The 12,281-nt window shown below is 28.0% G+C and overlaps 2 protein-coding genes across 2 annotated transcripts; both read right to left on the reverse strand.

The window, feature by feature from the left end:
- Nucleotides 1–824: 824 nt before the first annotated feature.
- Nucleotides 825–3,974, reverse strand: LOC130674754 (uncharacterized). Its single transcript, XM_057480175.1, has 5 exons — nt 3,878–3,974; nt 3,309–3,813; nt 2,797–3,050; nt 1,111–1,597; nt 825–1,006 (listed from the first exon to the last, which is right to left on the reverse strand). Exons 1-5 carry the CDS (start codon nt 3,940–3,942, stop codon nt 872–874), a joined length of 1,446 nt encoding a protein of 481 aa, XP_057336158.1. The 5' UTR covers nt 3,943–3,974; the 3' UTR covers nt 825–871.
- A 3,752-nt stretch (nt 3,975–7,726) lies between these two features.
- On the reverse strand, nt 7,727–10,804 carry LOC130674752 (uncharacterized). The gene is made up of 5 exons (XM_057480173.1): nt 10,708–10,804; nt 10,139–10,643; nt 9,603–9,847; nt 8,090–8,576; nt 7,727–7,985 (listed from the first exon to the last, which is right to left on the reverse strand). Exons 1-5 carry the CDS (start codon nt 10,770–10,772, stop codon nt 7,848–7,850), a joined length of 1,440 nt encoding a protein of 479 aa, XP_057336156.1. The 5' UTR covers nt 10,773–10,804; the 3' UTR covers nt 7,727–7,847.
- Nucleotides 10,805–12,281: the final 1,477 nt, after the last annotated feature.

Below are 12,281 nucleotides of genomic sequence, written 5' to 3' on the forward strand. Positions count from 1 at the left end.
ATCAAACTTTGACCTTGAATAACTTTTGAAAATTTGAATTTTTCGAAAAATGATAAGAGACATTATTTGTAGAGCGTTTAATTTTAAACGAAAATAGTCATTGTTTTTTCCGATACAATGATTCGCTGATGAGTGAAAAAATTCCAAAGCTTAAAAAAAAATTTCTCCATGTCATTCAAACGGAAAATTGAAAATTGCCATGCGGGAGTTGTTAATTTTGATATTAAGATCTCAAACTGTCACTATATTAATTTTTCGTCATTTTCGAAATAATGAAGAAATAAAAAATTAGTCGTTTTTTTTATGTAGTCTAGTGTGTACGGATGTAAACTCTTCATATTTTTTTAATGACTTAACCGATTGGGTTTTTTGGCCGTCAACTTTTCTGAGAATTTCAATTCGATCGATTTAATAGACTCTAAGATATAGAAAAAATACGAAAAAAAAAGAATTTTTTTCTTTAGTTTTTTGGAAATTTTTCAAAATCGACACGATCGATCGACTCCAAAATCAAATCAGCTCCAAAACTTAATAAAACGTGTCGATTGTCACATTGAACGTCAAAATCGGTTGATTAGTTCAAAATATATATTTTCGAGCTCTTTGAGCTCTCAAACTTAATTACACAAATCGACTTCAATCAAACATCATATATTTTTCCAAACATAAATAAAGAAGACAAAAATAAAAAACGTACAAACTTTTATTTGCGTAATATTTTATAAAATAAATCCATAGTCGAATACAAAAAAAATGTTTATTTTGATTGTAAAAATTTAAAAAACTTAAGACCATCATTTTTACAAAGCTCTTAAATAGCCGCCATATTATCAAATTAAGGAAATAAAGGAAATGGGTTTGAACTAATATACTAGTGTCGGAAAACTTCGTAACGAACAATTTTATCAAGTGGGCATTCAAAAGACGCAATTCCATTAGTTTTGTTAATTAGATTAAAAGACTGATCAAAGTAAATTTTGATAGTCAAGTCGTCAGTTGTTTGAGCCTAAAACAAAAAAAAATTACTGAAATTTCAACTTTACATATAAATATTAAAATAAAAAAGTAAAAATCTTTCATTTTCTTGTGAACAAAAAAAAATTAACTTACAAATCCTCCTGATGAACATGTTATGTCAGCTTTCGTGCCCTTTAAACCCTTGGAAACAGCATCAATTATTGCTTGGAAAGTATAATTATGTCCGGGAATAATATTTGACTCACGTAAAATAACATCCATATTATATTTATCAAATAACTCAATAGACTTTTTATAATATTTAAATGGGCTATCAAGGCCCTTATAGTAAGCGGAACATCGGGGTCCATATGTCCACTGGAACCCGAAGTCTTCCGCAACGTCATCCTTTTTATTATTCCATTTTTCGGAGAGTTCATCCTGGATCGAAGATATATTTATCGGATCAAAGTTATCACTATTCCCGTCACAATCAAATTTTATATCCTCATTGAATTTATATTCGAATAAATTTATATACCATGGGTATTTCGGTAGAGTACATTTACTATCATCATCTTCATTACAGAAAAATTTAACCAACTTCTGCTCAAATACATAGTAGCCATTGTCGTCTTGCCTAAAAGTTAAAATTTTTAAATTTAGTGCCAAAGTAGGGGGTTGGGGAGAATGGGGTATCTCCAGTATTTTGTAAAAAAAGTTTATTTTGAATGATTCCAAAACCACTTTTCGAAATATAGCTGAGCATTATTTTGAATATTTTGATGCTAAACTTTCATATGAAAGAACTGATCAAGAAGACAAGATTCTTCCTGTCTATATTCAATCATACCCTTTTTGAAAGTATTGTGAATTATGGTATAATTGCTTGGAGAGAATGCTATAAAAATGTGGCTAGAACCCCGTATGAAAATAACATATATGGTCAAAATATATGATAAATATCAGAAAATATATGTGGCCAATTTAACTATATTTTCTGATGTATTTTTTTTTATATTAAAAAATATGATATTTATCATATACGAGTCCGTATATGTTTAGCATATATAAAATATATATGTCAATCATATACAAAAAATATATTTTTATCATATATGAAAATATATACTCTTGTCATATACGAAAACTATATTTTTATCATACATAAAAATATATACTTCTATCATATATGAAAAATATATTCTGATCATATATAAAAACATATATTTATATTGTGTATGGAAAAAAAAAGTTTCTTATTCGTATGACCAACTCCAATTAAATTAGATATAAATTTTAATATACTCTTCAAATTGCAGTTAAAATTTTCAAAATTAATTAATTTGATGCGAATATATATACCCACATACATATGCATACACCGAATAAAATATATGCTTAAATATAACAAAGAAAATATATAGTGTCATATATAATATAAATTATATGCTACCATATATTTCATTTCATATAAAAATTTTATATTTTTTGAATATAAAAGGAAATATATCATTACAATATATTATAAGGTAAATGTAAATGTATATAGCTTAATATAAAAAACATATAAGACATATATGGAATACATATATTTACTACTGTATAAAATTTGATAATAAATCGGCCAAAATCTCTATATGATTTTTTTCAATATACAATATAACATATCATATATTTTTTTGTTGCAAACATATATGCTTTTATATATTTTAACCATAAATTGTATTTTCATACGGGTCGAGTCCCCGAAAATTCAGTATTTCCTTAAGTCCCTCCCCCTCTCCGACTCCCATAATTTTTCCCCTAAATTTATTTAAAATTATGTCTGATACTTACAAGAGTGTTGGATATTTAACAGTAGGATCTCCATAATGCTTTTCTTCAGATGGAGGAGCATAGTCTATTACCGGCATTACATCATAATCTGTTACAATTTGACGAATATTTTCTCCATCATTGTACCGGATCGGTTTATCAGACGGACATACGTATGTATACGAATGTAAGCCGTTATTTTTGACGGCATCAATTGGCTTGAAGGATTTATCTAAGTAGATTGTTATCGCGTCCAACTTAATATTGTCAGCTCTCTGAAGGAAATAAAAATAAATCTTAATAAAAATTTCGAAAAACTGTTGACCTGTGGGCCAACTTCAAAACTTTCTGCTGTTTCCGAGCTCGTTTAAAGTAATGCGGAATTTTAAAAGATTTTATCAGACGTAATCTGAAGGCATTAAAATTGTCTACAAAATATAAATTACAATCATTGAATTTCGTTAAATTTAAATTGATTTTTCAGAATATTGCTAACGTCAGTCACATAAAAATTTATCATTAAATTATCTTACGTAAATCGGTGAGCATCGGAGTAAAACTTTTTTGCCCCCCGTAGCCGAAGACACAGCATCTGATATTTGTTGGGCTTTGTAATAATTGCCAGGAGTAATATTTGCTTCACTTAAAATTTTATTCAAATTATATTTTTCATGCAACTCAAATGATTTTTTGAAATAATTTGTTGCATTACTAATTTCATTTATTTTCGAAGTGCAGCCTCCAAAATCACGCCATATTCTTCCAGCTGTAATTGAAGGATCTGTTAACCTATAATGACGTTCCCATTTTTTTGCCAACTCATTCAGAGTTGATGGTGATATGATTGTCGGGTCCAATTCTTCGGCACGTTCTGAGCACACAAATGATGGATCTTTAGGTAACTGATGCAAAAATTCAGAAATCACCCAGTGGTTCTTCAGTTTGTCACAAATTGGGGCCTCTTGATTGACTTTTTCGTAACATCCAATCGGAGATACATGTTGGGTGAATATCACAAAAAGATCCTCATTTTCTTCACTGGAATTTAAAAAATTATTAAATAATTCTCTACTACTTGAGCTCTGAATAATTTAATTGTTACCATTTGATGTTTAGCACCGAAAATATCAATGTCAAGACGAAAATAAAATTTTTTATAGAATTCATAGTAGAAATTGTTTGAATTTTACCGCGGCTGAGCAGCCTCAACCTCGAACTGAAGACGCGGTGTTTCAACGGTTCATATATACTGAGTTCGTTGATTCACGATTGAGTAATTCCGGATACTAACGTCAACACTTGGAAGGGATTCAAATAAAACGAGTTCAAAGATTAATTTTTTGAATAGATTTCTATAATAATAGATGTTTATATATTTTTCCAAGGTTCGTAAACACTTTGGTCATAAAAAATATAAATATTATGGTAAAAAAATTTCATAGTGTAGAAGAAAATAATTTAGATAAATATAATTATCATATAAGTAGTAATGAGATGATTAAGATTGATGTGTTTTCAATTATTGAAAATAATATGGATTTTTTTTGGTCTTTATAAATTAATGTGTCTGTCTATATGTATTCCATAGCTCAGTTTTTTAACTTCTTGTTATGAAAATTTTAAATGTCTGTATGTATGTATGGGTGTGTATGGATGTAAACTCTCCATATCTTTTTAATAATTTAACCGATTGAGATGGTTCTTGCGGCAATCGATGAGTTTTTTGGCCGTCAACTTTTCTAAAAATTTCAATTCGATCGATTTAATAGACTCTAAGATATAGAAAAGATACAAAAAACCAGAATTTTTTTTAGTATTTTGTAAATTTTTCAAAAACGACTTGATCGATCAACTCCAAAATTTAAGAAACGCTTTTTCATTAACTATTTTTGATTCTTAAATTTTCAAACTTTAAAGTAAAACCCGTGTAAAAAAAATTTTTTTTGGTAATTAATTTAGATCTGGATTTCATCACAAAATTCAGATCGTGACATAAATATGACTTTCAACATGAGTTTGCTTCAACTTTTCGTCTAGTAAATTCGTATCAATTCTAAAATTAATTCTGTTAATTCGGTACCTACCCAGATAGCAACATGACATCTTAATGAGTTCTGAATGAGTTCCTATTTATGATTTGGACATCTTAAAAACATGTTAAAGAAGTCTTTAAGAAGTTCTCAAGATGTCGAATGCGCCACCTAGCGAACTCAGTAAGACGTCTTTAAAAAGAGTTCTCAAAGAGTTATTTTTTCTGACTCCGCAAATAAGACTTCAGAATGAACTTACCATGACGTCTTAAGGAGTTCCTAATTTTGACTTCATTTTGACTTCAAAAAAGTTAAAAAAAGAATACAGTAAGACGTCAAAAAACTGACGTCTTATTTATGGAGTCTTCAAGAACTCTTAATTAAGAGTTCTTAAAAATGACACCTTTAAGAAGTCATTATAAGACTTGAAGTCTCCTTCAAAAATACGTCGCAAAGCAGTCATTCTGACTTGAATGCTGTCTGGGTAATTTAAAAATGAATTCTGTCTAATTCGCCAGGGAAACCAGAATTCGTCCGAATTAAAACGAATTTAAATAATTCTATTCGGTTTAATTCTGATTAATTCGAAAATAATTCTCCAATTTCTGGTTCTGAATCCGAATTAAACTGAATTTGAAATTTTTAAATCCGTTTTATTCTGTTTAATTCAAATTCGAATTTTCAATTCAGTTAAATTCTGTTTTGCAGAACTCCCCAGAATAAAACAGAATTAAAATTTTTAATTCGGTCGAATTCAGTTGTTTAATCAGGGTTATTCCGTCTTTGGATTGGACTTGGAATGACTTCGATAGAAACTTGACTGAATTGTTACTGAATTAAACCTTTTGTAAAATCTATCGATCAGAAATTACCAATAAATTTCTTCAATCAAGAACTTAATTTACATTGTTCAGTTTCGATTGTAATAGTAATTTAGTGAATGAACTTCGGATCACTTGGATAAAAATTTGACCGAGTCATAATTTTGTCGTATTTATAGTTGTTGATACAAATTCATTGTAAAAGTCATATTTGTGTCGCAATCTGAGTTTCATGATGAAATTCGACTCTAAAATCGTTGTGAATAAATTTTTTTTTTACACGGGAACTTAAATCTTTTGAGCTTGAAAAGCTCAAAGAGCTCGGATTATGTATTCACAATAATGTTTTCAAGCTCTTTGAGCTCTAAAACAGCGGAGTTTTAGGGCCAACCCGCATGGAAAAGCTACCCTGATTAAAAAAGTGAATTGAAAAGTATTGAAAATTATCTCAATTCTGTTCAATCCCTCGGCGGTTTTGGAAAGTATTGAATGGAATTGAAATTTCGATCGTTTGAATACTTTCCAATTCCAAAGTGGAATTTGAAAGTATTGAAAAGAATTCAATCTTTCATCATTTCAATTTAGGTATTGAGAAGGTTTCGGAAAGATTCAAAAATTTCAATTCATTTCAATCTTTTTCAATCCCACACTTGATCGAAATATCGGATTATTTAGGTATTGAGAAGGATTCGGAAAGATTCAAAAATTTCAATTCATTTCAATCTTTTTCAACTCCACACATGACCCGAAATGTGATATTATTTAGGTATTGAGAAGGATTCAGAAAGATTCAAAAATTTCAATTCATTTCAATCTTTTTCAATCCCACACTTGATCCGAAATGTCGGATTATTTAGGTATTGAGAAGGATTCAGAAAGATTAAAAATATCAATTCATTTGAATCTTTTTCAATTCCTCGGAAGTTCAGAAATTCTTTTATTATTTTGGGATTGAAAAGTATTCATTTTATGTCAAAATGAATACCTTGGGGTATAGAAAGTATTCGAAAGGATTCATTTCTCATCATTTTCAATACTTTTCAATTCACTTTTTTAATCAGGGTATATATTGTTAAAAGTATATAAAAAAATATATGGTGAATATGTGATAAATATATAGCGGCAAAAATATTTATATTGAAAAATAATTTTTTTTTTACATATATTGGATTATATATTTATCATAATATATTTACTTGTATATAATGTTTTGTATTTTTCTATATATATAATCTCATATAATGCTCAATATATTCTTATCATATATGGATAGCATATATATAATTTATGAGTATAATATAATAAACTTGATATATATATCCATATATTTTGACTCATATAATTAGTGGTATATGGTCTCTATATAATTGATTATATACGAAAGAATTTATATGATTAATTATATGGTTCGCGGTATATTGGAATTACATTTTTCCAGTATATTAAAACTTATATTTTTCGCAATATATTGAAAATTTTATTTTTTTAATATACTTTTTCAATTATTACACAATTCCACAAAAAAAAGTCAAATTTCTTATTTTTTCTCCTTCTTTTCATTGACCTTATATTTACTGGCAATAACCTAAGAAAAGTAAAAAAAGTGCCATATATTTTACAATATATTGGAAACCATATATTTTGCAATATATTAAAAAACATATATAAAAAATATAAAAAATACTATAAATTAATTAATATACTACTTTCAATATAATATATCAATATAAAAAAGATATATTAAAATATATATGTAAAACATACATAAAAAGTCATATATTGATAAATATATTGATAATATATTCTAGCAATATATTTTTCTTCAATATATTATCATATATTAATACGGCAAAAATATAAATATTATTTTATATATTGTACAATATATCACATTATAATATTCATATATTCTATCATATATGTTTTCACATATAAAGTTTTTTCATGCGGGAACCGCTGCTCAGATTTTTTTCAATGATTTGGTTATACAAATTGGCATTAATCAAACATATATTTTTCCGTACATAAATAAAAAAGACGAAAATAAAAAACGTACAAATTTTTATTTGCGTAATATTTTATAAAATAAATCCAGTCGAATACAAAAAAAAATGTTTATTTTAATTATAAAAATTTAAAAACGATTAAGACCATCATTTTTACAAAGCTCTTAAAATATCGCCGTATTATCAAATGAAGGAAACGGGTTTGAACTTATATACTAATAGTGTAGGAAAACTTCGTAACGAACAATTTTATCAAGTGGGCATCTAAAAGACCCAATGCCATTAGTTTTGTTAATTAGATTAAAAGACTGATCAAAGTAAATTTTGATAGTCAAGTCATCACTTCGTTGAGACTAAAACAAAGAAAAAATTAGTGAAATTTCAAATTTACATATAAATATTAAAATATAAAAGTAAAAATCTTTCATTTTATTGTGAACAAAAAAAATTGACTTACATATCCTCCTGACGTACATGTTATGTCAGCTTTCGTGCCCTTTAAGCCCTTGGAAACAGCATCAATCATTGCTTGAAAAGTATAATTATGTCCGGGAATAATATTTGACTCATGTAAAATAACATCCATATTATATTTATCAAATAACTCAATAGACTTTTTATAATATTTGAATGGGCTATCAAGGCCCTTAAAGTAAGCGGAACATCGGGGTCCATATGTCCACTGGAACCCGAAGTCTTCCGTGAAGTCATCCATTTTATGATTCCATTTTTCGAGGAGTTCATTCTGGATCGAAGATAGATCTTTCGGATCAAAGTTATCACTATTCCCGTCACAATCAAATTTTATATCCTCATTAAATTCATATGTGAATGAACTTATATACCATGGGTATTTCGGTAAAGCACATTTGCTATCATCACCATCAGTACAGTAAAATTTATCCAACTTCTGCTCAAATACATAATAGCCATTGTCGTCTTCCCTAAAAGTTTAAATTTTTAAATTTAGTGTCAAAGTAGGGGGTTGGGGAGAGTGAGATACTCTTAGTATTTTGTAAAAATGTTTGTTTTTTGAGGATCCCAAAATCACTTTTCGAAATATAGCTGGCATTATTACAAATATTTTGATGCTAAACTTTCATATGAAAGAACTGATCAAGAAGACCAGATTCTTCCTGTTTACATTCAATCATACACTTTTTTAAAGTATTGTGATTTATGGTATAATTGCTTGGAGAGAATGCTATGAAAATGTGACTAGAACCCTGTATGAAAATAACATATATGGTCAAAATATATGATAAATATCAGAAAATATATGTGGCCACTAATTTAACTATATTTTCTGATATATTTTTTTTTATGTTAATAAATATAATATTTATCATATTCGATTCCGTATATGTTTACCATATATGAAATATATATGTCAATCATATACAAAAATTATATTTTATCATACATAAAAATATATATTTCTATCATATACGAAAAATATATTCTGATCATATATAAAAACATATATTTATATTGTGTAATTAATTTGATGCGAAAATATATATCCATATACATATACATACACCGAATAAAATATATGCTTAAATATAACAAAGAAAATATATGGTGCCATATATAATATAAATTATCTGCTACCATATATTTCATTTCATATAAAAATTTTATATTTTTTGAATATAAAAGGAAATATATCAATACAATATATTATAAGGTAAATGTAAATGTATATAGCTTAATATAAAAAACATATAAGACATATATGGAATACATATATTTACTACTGTATATATTTTTATATTAAATCGGCCAAAATTTCTATATGGCTTTTTATAATATACAAAATAGTATATCATATATTTTTCGTTGCAAACATATATGACTTTATATATTTTAACCATATATTGTTTTTTTATACAGGTTGTCCCCGAAAATTCGGTATTTTTCCCATAATTTTTCCTCAAAATTTATTTAAAATTATGTCTGATACTTACAAGAGTGTTGGATATTTAACAGCAGGATCTCCATAATGCTTTTCTTCAGATGGAGGACCATAGTCTATTACGAGCATGGAGTCATAACTTGGTACAGTTTGAAGAATCTTCTCTTCGTCACGGTACCGGATCAGTTTATCAGACGGACATACATATGTAAAGCCGTAAAATTCAACGGTATCAATTGGCTTGAAGGATTTATCTAAATAGATTGTTATCTTGGACAAATCAATGTCGGCAGATCTCTGAAGAAAATAAAAATGAATATTAATGAAAATTTCGAAAAACTGTTGACCTGTGGGCCAAATTCAAAACTTTCTGCTGTTTCCGAGCTCAGAGTGCTTGAAAACGTTATTTTTCGGGCTCGTTCAAAAAGTCATACGGAATTCTAAAAAATTTTATCGGAGGTAATTTCTAGGCAAGAAAATTGTCTACATAATTTGAATTAAATTCATAAAATTTCGTTGAATTTAAATTGATTTATCAGAATATCGCTAACGTCAGTCAAATAAAAATTTATCATTAAATTATCTTACGAAATTCGGTGAGCATCGGAGTAAAACTTTTTTGCCCCCCGTAGCCGAAGACACAGCATCTGATATTTGTTGGGCTTTGTAATAATTGCCAGGAGTAATATTCGCTTCACTTAAAATTTTATTCAGATTGTATTTTTCATGCAACTCGAATGATTTTTTGAAATAATTTGTTGCATTACTAATTTCATTTATTTTCGAAGTGCAACCTCCGAAATCGCGCCATATTCTTTCTGCTGTAAATGAAGGCTCTGTTAATATATAAGGACGTTCCCATTTTTTTGCCAACTCATTTAGAGTTGATGGTGATATGGTTGTCGGGTCCAATTCTTCGGCACGTTCTGAGCACTGAAATGACGGATCGTTAGGCAACTGATGCAAAAATTCGGAAATCAACCACAGGTTCTTCAGTTCGTCACAAATTGCGGTCTTTTGATTGACTTCTTTGTAACATTCACTCGGAGATAATTGTTGGGTGAATATCACAAAAAGATCCTCATTTTCTTCACTGGAATTTAAAAAATTATTAAATACTTCTCTATTACTTGAGCTCTGAATAATTTAATTGTTACCATTTGATGTTTTGCACCGAAAATATCAATGTCAAGACGAAAATAAAATTTTTTATAGAATTCATAGTAGAAATTGTTTGAATTTTACCGCGGCTGAGCAGCCTCAACCTCGAACTGAAGACGCGGTGTTTCAACGGTTCATATATACTGAGTTCGTTGATTCACGATTGAGTAATTCCGGATACTAACGTCAACACTTGGAAGGGATTCAAATAAAACGAGTTCGAAGATTAATTTTTTGAATAGATTTCTCTAATAGATTTAAATGCAAATAAAACTATGACCTTGTAGATTTATAAAAAAACCATCTACGGTAATTTGAATGTCGGTACATAAGAGTTGAATATGTTTATATATTTTTTCAAGGTTCGTAAACACTTTGGTCATAAAAAATATAAATATTATGGTAAAAAAAACTTCATAGTGTAGAATAAAATAATTGAGATAAATATAATTATCATACAAGTACTAATGAGTTGATTAAGATTGATGTGTTTTTCAATTATTGAAAATAATATGGATTTTTTTTGGTCTTTATAAATTATGGTGTCTGTCTATTTGTATTCCATTGGTAAATTTTTAAATTTCTCGCTTTGAAAAATTCGGGAAGTTATTGTTTTCACCTCAATTTTCGAAAATTGAGTTTTCATCAGATGTCGACGTTTTGAAGTCCTAGGAAGCTATCTGACCGGTTCCATGCTGGACAAAATATCCTTATGACAAAATATCACCATATCGCTTATCCTGCCGGCCAAATATCTTAACTGTAAATATTTGTAACATATATAATATCAATGCTCGACAAAAAAGACAAAAAAAAAAGATTAATTAGAGGAATCCAATTAAATATAAAAAAGTACATTATTAAGACGAAATATTTAGTACATCAGTAACTAAAAACAATTTAATGAGATGACTTTTGCAACACTACGTAAATACTCTAATTTTTTATGAGAATTGTAATTGTAAAAAAAATGTAAAATCAATGCATCGATCAATATGAATACGGGGGAATTTCGAATCGATCTCGAATACTAATACTATTAAATGATGTTTCAAAAACTTAAGCATAATTATTTAATTAATATTTAAAACTAATAGAACTAAAAAAAGTTCTGGGGATGGCCTGCAGGGTCAACCGTTTATCAATTTTTTTTTTAACTAATGTAACATTCATAATTATTGAATTTTGTGTGTGTTTATTTGAAAATAGACCAACACATATGCTTGTTATCATGCTGTGGCCTTTTTTCATGGATTTTGTGTGTGTTTATTTTTTTCTCGATATTTTTTTCCAAGTCTGTTTTTTCCAGTCTATTTTTTTAGAAACTGCTTTTCCGATGACTAAGGATATTTTTTTCACAAGGACAATAACGCCTGATACCATCCGACCATTTCCAGAATTATGTTCAACGGTTTGTATGTATGTATGGGTTTGTATGGATGTAAACTATCCATATCTTTATAATGACTTAACCGATTGAGATGGTTCTTGTGGCAATCGAAAGAGTTAGTTGGCCGTCAACTTTTCTGAGAATTTCAATTCGATCGATTTAATAGACTCTAAGATATAG

The sequence above is a fragment of the Microplitis mediator genome, chromosome 9 (assembly GCF_029852145.1).
Source record: "Microplitis mediator isolate UGA2020A chromosome 9, iyMicMedi2.1, whole genome shotgun sequence".
NCBI classification, from domain to species: Eukaryota; Metazoa; Arthropoda; class Insecta; order Hymenoptera; family Braconidae; genus Microplitis; species Microplitis mediator.